The 16,765-nt window shown below is 60.8% G+C and overlaps 2 protein-coding genes across 2 annotated transcripts in view; one reads left to right on the forward strand and one right to left on the reverse strand.

The window, feature by feature from the left end:
- The window catches only part of ABCA2 (ATP binding cassette subfamily A member 2), a 33,999-nt gene extending 25,480 nt beyond the window's left edge, over nucleotides 1-8,519 (reverse strand). The window contains 2 exon segments of the mRNA XM_051636361.1: nucleotides 1,064-1,157; nucleotides 8,259-8,519. Coding sequence (XP_051492321.1) covers nucleotides 1,064-1,157; nucleotides 8,259-8,324 — 160 coding nt within the window. The 5' untranslated portion in view covers nucleotides 8,325-8,519.
- Nucleotides 8,520-14,171: 5,652 nt separating this feature from the next.
- Nucleotides 14,172-15,246, forward strand: FUT7 (fucosyltransferase 7). Its single transcript, XM_051636736.1, has one exon. It carries the CDS (start codon nucleotides 14,187-14,189, stop codon nucleotides 15,228-15,230), a length of 1,044 nt encoding a protein of 347 aa, XP_051492696.1. The 5' UTR covers nucleotides 14,172-14,186; the 3' UTR covers nucleotides 15,231-15,246.
- Nucleotides 15,247-16,765: the final 1,519 nt, after the last annotated feature.

A 16,765-nucleotide genomic window follows, 5' to 3' on the forward strand; every position in this document is an offset into this window, starting at 1 on the left:
GGTTACAGAGATGTGGATTAGGCTGGAATAAGTTGATCCAAACTGGGCTCTTTCTCCCCCAGTTATGTAGCCGGCACAGGCAGGGGAAGGGGGGGAGGCGCCCACCCGCCCCACCGACTTACAGACTGGCACATGCAGTAGAGGCATGGAGGGCAGGTGGGCAGGGGAGATGGTGGAAAAGAAAAAGAAGATGTGAGCAAAAAGAAAGAAAAACCAAACAAAAAAACCACCACACAACACGGAGCGCATGTCAGAGGCAGGGCAAGAATCAGGGCAGTGCCCACTACTGCCCGCAGCTGGGCCCGCACTGGCAGCTGGGCTCTCCCTCATTGGCACACGCTGAAACACAGGCTCAGACCAGCATTACATTGGGTCACCACAGCCACCAGCCCCCAGCATCTCCCCCTGACCCCACCATGCTCCCACATCAGGGCACCAGCCACAGTGGGTGTCCCACAGGGTGTTGATACCACATGAAGGCCTGGCTCAGCTCCACCGCCTTTTCCAGGGGCACAGCCTGTGGGCACTGGACCTACAGCCCAGCCAGAGCTCTGGCTGCACAAGTCTGGGAGTCCCCAGCTCCAGGCCTATTGCTTTGTCACCTTCCCAGAGCCCCACCACAGCCAAGCACAAGGCTCCACATAGTGCATTTCCCCCCCCAGCACCCTGAGGAGCTGTGGACCCCTTCCCAGCACCACCCCAGCTGCGCCCTGAGCATTGACAGAACTATGGCTGTCCCAGCCCCACCTAGCTCCAGCTCCTCTTTCCCCCCACTAAATGTCCCTACTGATGGCAGGCACAGGCTGTTTGGCACTGCCACCACCAGAGGAACCCCCCTACACTGGCACTGTCTCTCTGACTCCTCTGTGCCTGCCCCACCCACCATCAGCTGCAGTCCCAGCCCAGTGCCATGTCCTGCAAAAGACTCCTCTGAGTCCCCGACAGCTGTCACACACCCCCTCACCTTGACTCCAGGCTGTCCCCAGGGGCCTGGAGCAGCTCCCCAGAGCCTGGGGGTGTCCCCAAGTGTGGGTGCCCACAACACCACCCTGCTGGCACTCACCTTCCTTCACAGGGATGGTTGGCTTCTTCTGCCGCAGCCCCAGAAGGATGAAGAAGAGCACCAGGGGGATGAAGATCTCAAAGGCCAGCACCCACTGGGGACAACACAAAGCAGAGGGATTGTGAGGCTTGGGAACAGGACTCAGCTGCCAAGGACAAATATGGGCAAGACAGGGGTCCCCAGGGCACCGGTACAGTGCAGCACCATGCCTGCATCTTGCAGGTGGCTGGTGGCACTATCACAGCTCAGTCAGAGGCACACGGGTCTCTGGGCAGCTGAGTATCTCCTGCATGTCCCTGCCTGCTCCATCCTGCCTGGGACACCCCAGGACAGGAGATGTTACCACAGAGGGATTAACCTCTACTCTAGCAACACAAACAGGGTGCCAGGGCTCAAGCCCAGCCCTGACAGGCCACCACTGCGGGGGCTGCCCATGGAAGACAATGCCAAGTCCTCATGGCCGGCAAAGAGCTACAGGCTCCTGTCCTGGCAGCGCTTCACAGCCAGTAGCTGCCCAGCATGATGTCCCCTTGCCACCCGTGCCACTGCTGGTCCCACTGCAGAGCTATGCAGGGATAGACCCTGACACTGTCAGGGTGAGGTTGAGTTCAGCCAGGCCCTGGCATTAGTTCCAGCTGGGGGCAGTGGGGGGGGTCCCAGCACCCCTCTGTGCCCTCTCAGAAGGCAACGGCCATGTGGGATTTCCACTGGTGGCATATGGTAAATCACAGCAAATCCCAAGAAATCCCTGACCCCAATCGCAGCTCAGGCTGGGCTCCATGCCCAGAGGCTCTGGGGATGGGCATCAGTGCCTTCAGGCAGAGGCAGCAGTGGCACGCAGCGTGCCCGGCATGCTGCCAGCACAGCTGCTGCCTGTTTGCACTGCTTGCACCCAGGGCACATCATGGCCCCACTGTCTCTGCTGCTGAGTGCAGGGGAATGACTGCAGGTGGGGAAACTGAGGCACAGGGGGAGGTGAGCCACCCTCAGCTCATTTCAGAGTCAGATCAAACCCTGGGATCTGTTGCCACCATGGGCAGGGCAAGCCCCAGCTTTGCTGCCAGGAAGGTGCCTGCTGTGGCACTGGCACCTCCCACCAGGCTCACACACTAGCCCAGTCCCCCACAGTGACCAGAGGCCAGCAGGATGGGAAAGAGGGGGCTTTAATACAGAAGCATGGAAGGACTCAACTGGCAGCAGGAGATAGGGTCAGGCCATCCTGTCCCCAACAGCCTCACCTCCACATTGGCTTCACCCAGGGGCTGTAAATGCTCTGCCAGAGAGTCCCAGCAGCCCAGCAAATGGCAGTGAGCAGAGGGACACCCACACCCAGACCCCTGCCCCAGATGCAGAACTCCTGTGGGTACCACAGCTGGTAGGGCTGTGGGATGGACACAGCTGCACCCATGGGTGCCTCCAGTGACGCCCTTCCCACCCCAAGAGCTGCTGATTTTGGGTGAGGCAGGGATCAGAGAAAGAAGAGCTGGAGGGGATGGTGACAGTAGACACTTCAGGAGCAGTGCCAGGGAATTCCCATCTGTCCAGCACCACTGGTCCCAGGCACAGCCCCTGGTGTCACCATTTGTGCATTGGTGGGGTGGTAAGGGACACCCCAACCCGCTCTGTCCTGCAATCACTGGCTGCCCCTGCCCCCCAGCCTGTTTACCAGGCACACAATCAGCCTCTGTGCCCAGGCGCCTGTGGGACCACCCCCACACACCCACGCTGGGCTGTACCAGGCTCCCTTGGGGACTGTTGGGTCCTTGGTGGCATGAGAAGAGACCTGCTGGTTGTTATTTATTTTTTTGAAGTAGGTCATTGACCTTTGGTTATCTCCTTCTCCAGAGATGTCCCCTCTCCCTGACCCATCCTGCACCTCTGAGCACCCCAGTGGCAGGGCTGGCTGTCCCCCACCACCAGGAGTAATGTGGCAATGGACACATGGCAGCAGAGAAGGGCTCATCAGCCCCCCAGTGGGGTGGCACCCAGCAGGGACACCCAACACTGGCACAGCCTAGGGTTGCAGGTGCTACACCCAGGGTGGGACATGGGTCCCAGGGGTCCTTATGCCCAGGTGGCTGTGGGGGACAGGAGCAGCTCCTGGGCAGTGACAGAGCTGAGCCAGAGGGATCCCCCCCATACACATGGATACACAATCCTGGCATACAGTCACCTCAATATGCTGGATAGGCGAGCGGAATGAGGCCACAGGTGCTGCTCAGGTGTGCCTGCCTGCCCCCCTCACAGTTGGTGAGGCACATGTGTGCTTGTTGGGACCCCAGATTCATCCCTGCCACCACATAGGGGCAGCTGGGTCCTGCCCATCTGCCCAGCAAGGCAGGCAGAGCTCTGAGGATGCTGGTCCCAGGCATGGGGACACTCAGCTCCCTCGAGCTGGGCCAGCAACTCGACACCTACATCCACCCTCTGCCAGGCCAGCAGGCAGGAGCAGAGGGCTGTGAGGAGGACGAGCTGGGGTGGGCACCACACGGCCCAAGAATGAGGCAGCACTAGCCAGGGAAACTGGTACACACGGCAGGCCAAGAGCACTGACAAACCCCACAGGGCACAGCAAGGGCAAAAAGCCCAGTCTGGCACAGCCTAGGGATAGTGGGGTCCCTGCTGGCAGTGCAGGACACTGGGGGACATTTTGCGATTGTGAGGAAGCAAGCAGGGACAAAAGGCCAGGAGCTGGGCAGCTGGGCATTGTGCCCAGCCGCTGGACAGCACCAGGGCAGTCAGGAGATGTGCTGAAGCCAGGGTCAGCAGAGCTGCAGGTGATGTACTTTGGCAGGACAACTCCACTGACATCCTCAGGATGGGGCAGCATGCACACCCCAGCAGCCAAGCCAGGTGTTCCCCACAGGGACAGGCAGGCTGGGCAGACACAGCTCTCTATGTCCATCACCACCACCCAGAAATCTGTTGCATCCATCTTGCCCACTCCCCGAAATGCCCTGAAGGCCACACAACTCAGCAGAGGGGCAGCCAGGGGCTGCCAGCAACTCTGCCAAGACCTGGCTGCCCTCGCATTCCCCTTTGGTCACACTAGTGCAAATTGTGCCCATCATCTCTTGTCCCACTGCCACCTGTCTCCAGAGAAGGGCACATCCCCATGTCTCATACCTTGCCCTGCCACTCTGGCATGGCAGCCTGGGGACATGCCTCAGCAAAGCTGGAGGAGGATGAAATGCCCACTGGGCTTTGCCAACACCTCTTCTGAGCCCAGACCTGGGGTGCCAGAGTGGGGAACCCAGCTCTCCCTCATGCCAGCCTTGTGGAGCTGTCAGCTAGGCACCAATGTGGCAGGCCAAGGTGGACGGGCCATCAGCAGCACCCTGTCCCAGCTCAGCACTACGACATGGTCAACCTCCCACTGGCACAAAGTGTCCAGCCTGAGAGCAGGTGGGATTGCACCAGCGGCCGCAGCTTAGAGGAAGGTGCTGGCTGCACCACAGCCTCTTCTCACAGGCAGGGAGGAAGGCAGAGCTCTGCAGGATCTGGTGGCTCATGGCCACCTGCCCTCTGGGTCACTGTGGCCACCAATCACATTGCAACAGGTGCCGCATGGCCTCCCTGTAAGCAGGAGTTCACAGGGATGCTGCCTGGCACCAGCACCACCCGGCCAAGCCTGCCTGTCCCCTCCCCACCTTCTCCATGCCAGCTGCCAATGGTGAGGAGGCAAAGAGCACCCTGAGCAGGGCAGCACCTGCCCCATCGAGTCCTACTGCAGGATCCAGCACCAGCTCCCAGGGCAGGGCCTCCCCAGGGCACGGGGCTCTGTCCCCCAGGGACAGTGCCCCAGCACAGGTGCTGCTGCAGCAGGGTCCTGCCAGCCAGGTGAGTCCCCCCCATACCTCAGATGTCAGTCTTTCTTATTTTGGAGGCATCACGTTCCGCCCCCAGACCCACTCCCACCAGCCAAGGAGGAAGGGACAGACCTGCCAGGACAAATCTTTTGCGTGGTGGGAGCTTGTTGGCTCTTGGTCAAGGAGCAGAAGACACAAACCTCTCCCTCCACTGCAGGGCCCACACCATGAGAGCTCCACCAACATGCTGTGACACTGAAACTGCACCTGGAGCCTCAACTCCTGCTCATCACCCCTCTGAAAGAGCCCTAAACCACCAACACTGCCCCAGGGCCAAACCAAACTGAGCAGTGCACTTCCATCCCTGGCACTTCAGAGCCAGGAGCTCCTGCTGTGGTCACATTCCTGTCTCAATGCAGGGGCACAAAGCGCCAGGGGGAAGGCAGCCAAACACCCCAAGCTGTGCCCGTGGTAACTTTTGAGAGATGACTGGTTTGTTTTACATCCAACATAGGTTTAAACCAGGAACCAAAAGTCATCTGGGAGCCCATCTCTTAAGACACTCAGCTGAGCTCACCCCCTGCCCCAGCACAGGCAAGGTGACAGGACGGCACAGCCTGCATGGCCCAGGGCTGCCATCAGCACCCCACGGGACTGCCCATCCTCAGGCACCCACAGCCCTGGCTTCGCTCCACCCAGAACCACCGATGCTGTTCTATTCAGATCCTCATGCCTCAAAGAGAATAAGATCCCTGACAAACACAAGAGCAGCCCCCAGACCAGCTCAGCCATGCCAGGTAAAGACCAGTGCTCCCATGGGCTGGATAAGAAACCTTACCAAGGCACCATGGGACAGTGCTCAGCCATCACCCTGCCAGGCTGTAGACTTATCCAGTGACAAAGGGGGTTACAGATGCAGGCAATATGTACCCTCACACCTCTAAGGCCACCTGGCTTCCCTGTACCCACCACTGCTGCCTCCAAGTAGAGCAGCCAAGCCCCCACAGACAAAGCCTGTCCTGAAATCACTGCTGTGCCTCGCTGCAATGCTGCTCCCACAACAGCCCCGGTGCCAGGGATGATGAGGACCCTGCAGGCCACCAGCACTCAGGGGTAGCATAAGCAACTGGGCCCAGATCTCTTTAGTCCCAGTACAGAGCCCTGAGTCAAACACAAGGTGTCTGCTCCCCATCTCAACCTGCAGCACCAGGGCTGAGGCACCTACCCCATGGCAGCACTCCACAGCACAGAGCTGTGCCACTAGGCAGTTGCCCACAGGGCACTACACTCCTCTGGAGACTGGGAGCAACCCCGACTTCCAATCCTGCCCAGGCTAAGCCCCAGCAGGAGAGGAGTCTCATGGAGTCTCAGTCCCCCTGTTTGCCACAGCAGGAACAGCCCAGTGGGATATAGAGCCAGTTTTGCTTGGTGGCCAGGGCAGACCTGTGGTGAGGGATGCACACATGGAGAGCAAGGGATGAGCTGCCAGGGAAGGGCTGGTGTGGCTGGGTTCCTGCATGGGGCCTGGCTCTGCCCTGGCCAGCCAGTACGAGCAGCTCTGCTCCTGGGCTGCTGGGACAGGGCTGCGCTGCTCACAGAGAGAGCAGGGTGACGTCCCCTGTGCTGACAGGGAGTGCGAGGTGAATGTGAGACTTGCACGCAGCAGGAGCACAAGGAAGTGAGTGACACGCACATCCTCAGAGCATGACTGCCCTAGGAGCTCTACCAAATCCATTCATGACCACCGGCAGCACCCTGGCACACAGCAGGGCCTTCACATGCCCCATCATCATGCAGCATTGCTGAGGGGGTGAGGAGGTGCTGGTCCTTCCCCTGCCACTCTGCCTGCAGCAAGCAGGGCACTCCAGTGATTGTCCCTGCACATGAGGGTGACAGGACCTGTGTTTCTTGTCCTCCTCGAGCACAGCTCCCTGCACGGCACCCCTACACTGCCTGCAGGGCTGGGAGAGTCAGGGAGAAATAGGTCCCTGAAAGACACACTTACCCCCAGTCTGTTACCCAACCAGCCACAGCAGCCAGGTCCAGGTCAGTTGCCAAGGGCTGATGGATGCCAGGCTGTACCTGTACCAGCCAGGTCGCTCTCACAGGCAGGGATCTGTGGCAAAACTAGTGCCAGGCAGCCACTTGCAGTAGTCACACAGCTCTTCTTGGGGCAAAGAACAGGGATGACTCAGCTGAAGAGCAACATCCCCCTCAATCATTTTGGGAGCACCTGGGCTGACCTTTTAGCAGGGGGCCTTTAGCAGGGCCTGCAACACAGGCCTCAGTCCAGTTCATGACCTCCCCTGCCTGTCCCAGATGGTCTCCGGTGCTCCAGCTGTTGTGACAGAGCAGGGCCTGATGCCGGCGGGCTGCTGGTGAGGGAAAGCAGGCAGGATCAGGCCTGCAGGATATTTACGAGGGGGAAGAGGAGAGAGATTGCCAGCTTGGGAGCAGCAGTTTGTTACCCTCCCCCACCCTCTAAAAATAACCAGCTCCGGGAGCCCAGCGCACCCATCCCCCTACTGGTCCCTGCGGGCTGGGGTCCCCCCAGGCTGGGGTCCCCCAGCCCCTCCGACAGGGCCGTGCTGCACAGGAGCAGCCAGGCCAAGGGGCCAGGGCAGGATCACAGCCTGGCCCCCCCATCAGCCCCGGGAGGGGACCAGCCCCCCGGAACCCCCACGTTCCTTGGCCTCATGCCCAGGGAGCAGGATCAGCTCCTCTCCAGCCCAGTGAGGAGAGGCAGCTCTGACCCACATATGATTTGGAAACCTATTTATAGCCTGCAGATACCGAGGGCAAGGGGAAAGCTCTCGCAGCCCGCAGGGGTGGCCCTGGGGACGGGGACAGGGCTGGCGAGTGCCCGGGGCGTCGGGGACACCAAAGAGGGCCGAGATGCTGCACAGGGTGCAGGGCTGGGTGTGAGACAGCGCCCAGCCTACGGCCCGGGGCTCCCCCAGCGGCCTCAGGCCCGGGCGACTCCCGCGGGAACGGGGAGGGGGGAGCGGGACAGGGAACCCAACTGTTGCTACTCCAGAAGGGGAGCGGCCGGGCCGGGGGGCACGGCGGGGCCTGCCCCGGCCGCTCCGGGGGCTCATACACAGCCAGCGCCGTGTGCGGCGCTCCGTGCCCCGCAGCCCCCGGGCCGGGCCTGCACCCACCGCACCGACCGGCCCTGCCCGGCGGAGGGGAGAGTCCCGGCCCCGAGGCGGGGCTGGCTACGCACCCCCGGCCTGCGGTCCCCCCAGGCCCACGGTCCCCCCAGGCCCACGGTCCCCCCAGGCCCACGGTCCCCCCAGGCCCACGCCGCCTGCCCTGCTCGGGGTGCGGCCTCAGCGGCGGCTGCAGGGCAGCTCCACCCCCGGGCCCGCCACCCCCGCACTCACCGGGCTGCGCCGCTTCAGCGTCACGTTCTTCCAGAGCAGGAGATGGAGCTGGTGCAGGAACCCCATGGCCGGGCCGGGCCCAGCCCCGCCACAGCGGCTCCCCCCGCTCGGCTCCGCGGATCACCCACCACCCACCGCCATACCCCACTGAACCGCCGCCGCCTGTGTCCGCAGCAGGCTGGGAGGGAGGGACGGATGGATGGATGGATGGATGGATAGATGGATGGATGAAAGGACAGAGACGACCGGCCTCGGCCTCAGCCCAGCCCAGCCCGGCCCGGCCTTGCGCAGCACCGCCCCCGGCCCGGGGCCACCGCCCCTTAAAGGCACCGCTGGAATAGCTGGTGGGTCCCGCTTCCCCGGGAGAAACCGAGGCACGGAGCCCGTAGGGACCCGCTCCCCCCGGCTATGGCCCGTCTGGGAACGGGGCTTCTGTCGCAGGCCCATGAAACCCTCAGTCCCCAGGAGCTGCCTCTGGAGCTGCTCCTGTCGAAGGCAGAGCAACGGTGAGGTCACCCTTCAGTCCAGCCTCTTCCCCATCATTGCCCCTCCAGGGACAGACCATTGCTGTAGGTGTCATGCGAGGGTGGCTTCACTGTCCCCACTTGCTGGCCGTTGCCTGCCCTTCTCAGGCCCCGCTGCCCCCAGATCCTTCTCAGCCCACCCTATGAACAAGTAGCAGGATGTCCACATGTCATCTTGGAAGGGATCAGTGTATCTGCAACGAGCTGTACCCCCAGGCCAGCTGTGACTCCAAGGCTGGGAAGGGTGTCCTCAACAGCAGTAAGCATTGAACCAGGTCAGCTCTGTCTCCATCCTGCCTTGCTTCCTTCCACTTATCCTTCCTTTCATCCTTCCTTCCTTCTACCTTTTTCATCCATCCATCCACCCACCCACCCACTCATCTTTCCTTCCCTCTTTCCATTCCTCTGGTTCTCTGCATTTCACCACCTGTCCCTCTGTCCCCCCTGGTTGTCTGTAGCCCCCTCCCTCCTTCACCTATCTCTAACCATCTCCCTCTCCACGAGGCTCTGAGGGCCAAATGGAGCTGGGAGCTGTAAATAACTCCTTTGGCTGCCCCAGTCCTGAATGGTGTTGCTAAAGGTGACTGTTTCAGGCAGGCTCTGAGACAGCTGCATGGGCACTAACAAAGCTCCCCTTGTCCTGCCACAAAATGCCATTATTCAAAAAACTTCTGGGTGAAACACTGTGCCAAGGTGAGGGAGGACAAGGGGTGCCCGGATGACACAGTGGAGGCGAGGCACGGTGCTGCCCCTGCTCTGTGCCCTGGGGAGGGCAGCTGTTCAGGAAGGGCTACAGGGCTTGCAGGCAGGGGTGTGGGCAGCAGCCTGGCATCAAGAGGAATGGAGAAGGGGGTGGCCAGGGCTGGTTTTTATACCTGCACCCCACTGTCATAAGAAACCTGGGGGCAGCTGTAGTCACCCTGAGGTTTGATGGCATTTCTCTGGCTTTAAAATACTGATGAGATATGATGTCATGGTAAACCAGGCCACAAAAGCGGCCAGCAGAGACAGACTCAGCAGTGTGCCATGGGGCAGCACAGCCCCAGGGAGACAGTAGCCCATCTCCTCCATGGACCCCTGAGCATCTCTCAGTGAAGTTCCTCACAGGGTGGCCAAGCTCCTCCATCTACGTGGGACCCTCTGCAGATGGCAGCACCTACCCACCCACAGGAAGCTCCCTGCCCTGTACTGGTGCCATCTAGCATTACCTGTGGTCCAATGGCCTGGCCCTGGGCACTGGGGGCTTCTGACCCCCACACTGGGGCAGAGCTGGCCCTGCCCACTGGCCTGGCTTTGAGCCTCCAGCACCGTGCTGGCACCTCTGTGGGACACGGGGGTCAGGGTGACCAGATCCACTGGCTGTAGGTGGACATTGTTCCCAGTGCTGTCCTCTGTGGAGGGTAACAGTCCTGTCCCACGTAGCCCCGGTCCCCAGCGCTGTGCAGAGGGGACAGGGACAGCAGGGGAGACAATGCTGGCAGCTCCGGCCAGGCAGGGAGCACTGCCTGCAGCCAGCAGGGATATCTGGGCTCTCAGCCACACAGAAATGCAGAAAGGGGGTGAGAAAAGGTAACAGAAAACAGGGGACATGGCTGGGGAGGAAAAAGCATCGGGCCCCAGAGCAGCAGTTGCCCTCCAAGGGCTCCAGGGCAGCACTGAAACCACAGAGCTCTGCTACACAGTGGCATGGTGCTGTGCCCCACTGCTGCTGGCCTCTTGCTTTACTGCCAGTGCTGTCCTTGATCCTGGGATCCAGGCAGCCAGCAGGAGCTGTGATGCAGTGGGGGGTGCCGACCTCAGGGACCCCGAGGGAACAGTTTGGGGCACCTGTGTGTTCCCCTGCCAGCTGCAGGTACATCACTATGTGCCTCGGGGCTCCTGTCCTTGCCCCTGCCTCAGTTTCCCCATGTCTCTTCCCCTGCCAGGGCTTTGGGGGAGACTTGGTCCCCAGACAGTAGTGCCAGCAAATAAAAGAACTGGCTGTGTGGCCAGCCCTGGAGAGGGGCTGAACCACAGCAGGGCATGGGAAGCAGCTCTCCCTGCAGACCCAACAAAGTTGCTCATGTGCCTGCTTCCCCTTTTGGCAGAAAACATCCTGGGCAGGGCAGCTGCCAGGGCTTAGCAGCACCAAAGGGCTGCTGCTGGCGGGTTAGCTGTTGGTTTTGAGATAAATCAGTGGGAGCCAAAGTTGGGCTGGCATCCTGTTTGCAACCAGATTGGGGTGGCACCATGGTGAGGCTGAGGGCAGGGCCCTGCCTGCACCCCTGGCAGTGCAGGCAGGGCTTTCAGACCCGCTGCAGATACACCTGGGCAAGGCAGCAGATCCTTCCCAGCACCAGCCAAGAGTGAATTGCCAGCAGCGCTGGGTGGCAATGCCAGGCTGAGGCTCTGGGGAGGATGCCACCCTCCATCCCCTCCAGCTATACCATGGGTGGCAGCAAACATCGAGGAAGTGCCTGGTTCCAGCTGGAGCCAAATGAGCAACTCTCTAGCTGCTCCTAGGTGGTTTCAGAGGGGGCTGCACATGCCAGGAGTGTGCAGTGAGACCCAGCAATCACAGAGTTATAGAACAGTTTGAATTGGAAAGGACCTTAAAGATCATCTAGTTCATACCCCCTGCATGGGCAGGAACACCTCCCACTAGACCAGGTTGCTCCAAGCCCCATCCAACCTGGTCTTGAACACTTCCAGGGATGGGGCCTCCACAACTTCCCTGGGCAGCCTGTTCCACTGTATTGCCACCCTCACAATAAAGAATTTCATCCCAATATCTAACCTAAATCTCTGCTCTTCCAGTTTTGATCCATTACTCCTTGTCCTCTCACTACAAGCCCTTGTCCAAAGTCCCTCCCCAGCTTTCCTGTAGCCCCTTGAGGCACTGGAAGGTGCTCTAAGGTCTCCCCGGAGACAAATCCTAACTCTTCCAGCCTGTCTTATCCTTTCCTTATCCTTATCCTTTCAATAATAATTCTAGTTTCTGAGGTGTGCTTTGGCACAAGGCTGCCAGCAGAGGTGCCCCATGGGCTCAGCACAGCCTCCATGGGAGTTTTACCCCCACATGGCCATGGCTCCACCAGCAAACAGTGGATGGGGACCATGGAAAACCGCAGTCGGGCCAGGGCATCAGTGCTGTGTCTGGCAGCTGGAACTGGAGAGGTCTTGGCAGAAGGGAGCCATGTTTTGAGTTCAGTTTCAAACCTGGCACCTGAGAAACCCCTCTGGGGAGCTGAAATCCCACTGCAGCCATGTGCTCCTTCTCCGAGGAGCCACAGTCTAGGCAGAGGAAGCACAAGGGGATGGAGCAACAGAGCAGCATCTTCACCAGGAGCCCCTCCTGGGGGTGCCAGGGCACTGCCATGGGGCAGCACCCACCATGGGTCATGTACTGGGCTACAGTGTCCCACCCTGGCATGGGGCGTGCACCCAGCCAGAGGACAGGCACCCAGCCATGGGGCAGTCACAGAGCATGCACCAGCCATGGCCACCTACCCAGCCACACCTCTATGGAGTGCATGCTCTGCCGTGTAGTACCCACCCAGCCATGGGACACCCACCTTACTCTGAGGTATACCCCTATAGGGCACCCTCTGAGATAAGGGATGTGCACAAAGCCATGAGGCACCCACCAGGCCGTGGGGCACTGTGGGCACACCCCTGCCCCTGAGGCACACACCCAGACACGGGTCACATCACTGTGCTGTGGCACGGGGAAGGGCTGTCAGCAGGCTGTGCCAGCTGCCACGTGCAGCAGGAAGGACCTGCTGTGGGGCTGGGACAAGGCAAAACCACAGAAAAGAGGAAGCCCTCAGTGCCCCAGCCCAGCACCAGCAGTTGCCCAGGCAGACGCGTGCCGGCACCTCGCACACTGCCACACCGGCCCTTCCCTGGTGAGTCTGGGCTCTGCACCTGGGGAGAGGGGCTGGGAATGGAGTTAGCTCCTGGGGCTGCCGGAGCGGGGTGTCCCCTCCCAGGGCATCCTCAAAATGGGGGCAGCATCCCTGCTGCTGGGGATCTGGTGCCACTGTGTGCGGTGCAGTGAGCTGGCACAGCTTTTCCAGCCCTTCCCGCTTCAGGTGCCAGGTTTTTCTGGAGCCTAAACTTAGCTCATGTATTTTAGCAGGACAGAAGGAGCGGGCCAAGGCAGGGAGGGGATTTTCAGCCAAGCTGCAGTGGATAGGGTGGAAAAGCAAGGGCCCTGCTGTCCAGGAGGCTCCAAAATTGTGGAATAACCAGCACAGCTCTGACTGGCAGGGGGCTTGGGCTGGGTTTTCAGAAGTTCCCTGGGAAGGTAAACAGCCTTTAGTACTGAATATCTTAGGACCAGCAACACTAGTGGGTTCAAGATGGCAGATGGGCACTATGGCAGGGCGAGAATCTCGCAGCCAGGGTTCCTGTGTGTCTGCGGGCTGAGCCCCACTAGGGGCAGCCCCAAGTGGCCCTTGCCTGCACTGCCCTGCCTGCCCTGCCTGTGGGGCATCGGCCATCTGTGACACGCCAAAAATAATCTACGAATGTTTGGGGCACCAAGGCTGCCAGCTCCCAGCCTGCTGCAGCTCCCCTTGCCCTCTCTCCCAAGCACTCCAAGACCACGAAGGCACCCCAAGCCAGGGAGAGCATCCCAAGCCACAGAGATCATTCCAAGCCCAGGAGAGCCCTGTCATCACTGCAGGAGCGTACTGGGGTGAGGGGGCACTTCTTGGGCAGGACACTCTGCTCTGGCCCTGAGTGAGGTTTCAGACTTCACAGTCATCTCCTGGGGCACCTTGGCTTGCAGCTGGAGCCCTGCTGTGGGGTTATTTGGGCAGGACTCTGGGGCAAGCCCCTTTGCCCATCCTGCACATCCCCAAGCATCTTTCTCTTGAGCTCATTGGGGCAAGGCTGGCTGCATTTCAGGCTCAACCTGCCCTGGGCAAAGCAAGAAGGGTGGAACAAGACTGTGCCTGTTTGTCAGGTGTGGAACCTGAGGCACAGAGCAAGTACCAAGGACCACATCCCTCATGTGTGTCATGGGGAACAGTGCCAGGCAGTTGGGGTGGGGGGAGACAGGGCTGTTGCCCACTGGGCTCTCTGCCCCTCTTGTGACAGCATCCCTGCTCATCCCAGAGATGGGGACACTGGAGACTGTGGGAAGATAACACAAAAGCCACCATGGGGTGACACCAAATGCAGAGGGGACCCTGGGTGGTCCACGAGCCAGCAGAGGGGCCAGGGGTGATTCTGTGGCCCAGGTTTCACGGAGAAGCCCTTTCTCCGCTGCCTCCATCCTCATCACCTCCCCACCACTCCTCACTCCCCCCCCCCCCCACTCCTCACTCCCCCCCCCACAAGCTGAGCTGATGGTCCTTGGTGGCCTCTCCTCTCTCCCAGGTGTGTCACCCCAGAAGGTAAGGGCCAGCCTGGTAGCATGCCCCGGGCATCATCACTGCTGTGGTTGCCCTGGGGTCGGCCTGGTGTGAAGGCAGTGGTCACCGCTGGGGTGTTCATAACCACCCTCTGGAACCTGAGATGCTTCCTCCACCCCTCTGAGGTCTCCAGCGAAGCCTCCAAGCACACGGAGCCACTGGTAGTCCTGGTATGGGAGTGGCCCTCAAAGCAGGTCCCCAACATCAGCGGGGACATTTGCCGTGAGCTGTACGGCATCGTGGGCTGCTGGGTCACCACGGAGAGGCAGCTCCTGGGCCGGGCAGATGTGGTGGTGTTCCCTCACACCCGGCTCCAGCCTGGCAGGGACAGGCTGCCCAAGGAGAGGCCACCAGGACAGAACTGGGTGTGGGTCTCCCTGGAATCCCCCTCAAACACTAAAGCTCTTGCGGGATGGAACCAGACCTTCAACTGGGTGATGACTTACAGACGGGATTCAGACATCTTCATCCCCTATGGCAAGCTTGTGCCCAACCAGTCAGCTACTGTGAACATCCCCGTGAAGACCAACTTGGTGTCCTGGGTTATCAGCAACTACCACAGGACTCAGAAAAGAGCTGAAGTCTACAAAAACCTCTCTAGGTACCTCCACGTGAACATATATGGCAAAGCAAACAAAAAGCCGCTTTGCAAGGACTGCCTCTTGCCAACAACATCCAAGTCCAAGTTCTACCTGGCCTTTGAGAACTCTGTCCACCAGGACTACATCACCGAGAAGCTCTGGAGGAACTCGCTGATGGCTGGCACTGTTCCTGTGGTGCTGGGGCCTCCCCGGGCCAACTACGAGCAGTTTGTCCCTGCAGACTCCTTCATTCACGTTGATGACTTTGGTTCCCTGGCAGAGCTGGCCACCTTCCTAAAGACCATGAACTCCAGCCGCTACCGGCAGTTCTTCGCCTGGCAGAAGCAGTTCAGTGTGAAGCTCTACACTGACTGGAGGGAGCGGCTCTGCACCATCTGCACCGCCTACCCCAGCCTGCCCCGAGGCCGCCTCTACCCCGACCTGGAGAGCTGGTTCAACACCTAACATGGGGCTGGTGTGTGCTGAGACAATCGTGGGTGCATCTTGACCAGAAGTTACTGGGCTGAGGGGAGTGTGGGGCACTTGACTGCAGATCAGAAGGTGGGAGCCCTGACACCTCCTCCCAGGCCTGCTGTTGCCACACTGGGACCTTGAACAACTTTGCATTAATTCTTGCAAAATGGGATTAACTCCCCCGCCCGCCAGGATCCAACACCAACCTACCTCACCAGGATGCTGGCAGGAGCAGGTGCTTTGGAAATAAATGACACAGGACTGCAGAGGCTCTGTCTGTGGTGCAGGGGCTGGCAAGGGGCTCAGGGCTTCCTAACCTTCCCCTGCCATTGCTCCGTATGTCCCCCGACACCTTCTGCCGAGTGGTGAAGTCCCGTGGCAGAGGCCCCATAGAGACATTCTGGCTGGGGTGGAGAAGCCAAGCTCAGGGCAGCCCCGGGGGGGCGAGCACCCCGCGGCAGGGACAGAGAACACAGCCTCTGCTCCACCCCTTCCCGGCACAGCCTGGTAGCACCCATTGCACCCACCCAGCCCCACTCTGAGCCGTGGGCATCACCGAGCAGGCGGGGACAGGCGAGACACCTGATGTCCCAACATCAGCAATCTCCGTCTGCCCGGTGCCAGAGTCAGAGAGGGACGCGGTGGTTTCCCGGTGGTTTCCTGCTCGGCTGCCGGCACCCGGCCATGCTGCAGCAGGCGGCCAGTGCGGTGGGAGTATCCGGAGCCTCCCAGGGACCCCAAAGCAAAGAAAGTCCCATGGGCACCCTGCAGCACCGCAGCCTGCTCCGTGTGCCCTTGGCACTGCTGAGCTGCTGGGCACCCTTCCCCACACATCCCCATACTGTGAGCACCTTGCGGTGCTGGAGCCCTGGCCATGCAGACGCTGCCGTGTGGGCACCCTGCGTGGAGAGCACCCTGCTCCAGGAGCAAGGGGATGTCCAGACACCGAGGGTAAGCACTAATCTGAGATCAATGGCAGATGTCGGGATAGGGTGACAGGACCAGGGAGTGGGACACTGCTCCAGCTGTGACTCGTTCCGCGCCCCTCGGGTCGATACCATCAACCTCCCATATAAACGGTTCTTTTTGTCACGTGCAGCCCCAAAGTCGCCCAACCCCACCCTTGCACCCCCGCCTGCTGACGTCCAGGACCTGGACATTCCCGGTCCGGGCTGGCACTTGGCTGGGTCGCTCCCCTGTGGCCGTCCCCCCCCCCCCCCCCCCCTCGGCCCAGCCCCCGCCCGTGGCACCCTGAGCTCTTCGGATTTCTGCGGCTTCCGATTTCCGTGGTTTTGTCATCTGGGTCAACAGAAAACGGCGCAGGAGGCGCGCTAGGGAGCAGGGTGGGGGGGCTCGGGGCTCCTGCCTGGCTGGAGCCGAAAACCGGTGGAAATGTGAAGCAGCAAAACTCGGAGAGGCAACATTCTTCCCAGGCTTTCTGCTGCCGACCCTGCTGATGGCCAGACTCCTGCACCCCAAAGTGCCAGGCAGCACAGGGCAGCAGGAGCCCGGGGGGCACCTTCCCG

Source organism: Apus apus, chromosome 19 (assembly GCF_020740795.1).
Source record: "Apus apus isolate bApuApu2 chromosome 19, bApuApu2.pri.cur, whole genome shotgun sequence".
NCBI classification, from domain to species: Eukaryota; Metazoa; Chordata; class Aves; order Apodiformes; family Apodidae; genus Apus; species Apus apus.

Coding starts and splice junctions, on each gene's coding strand:
- FUT7 (XM_051636736.1), top strand. CDS start 14,187: ATGCCCCGGGCATCATCACTGCTGTGGTTGCCCTGGGGTCGGCCTGGT.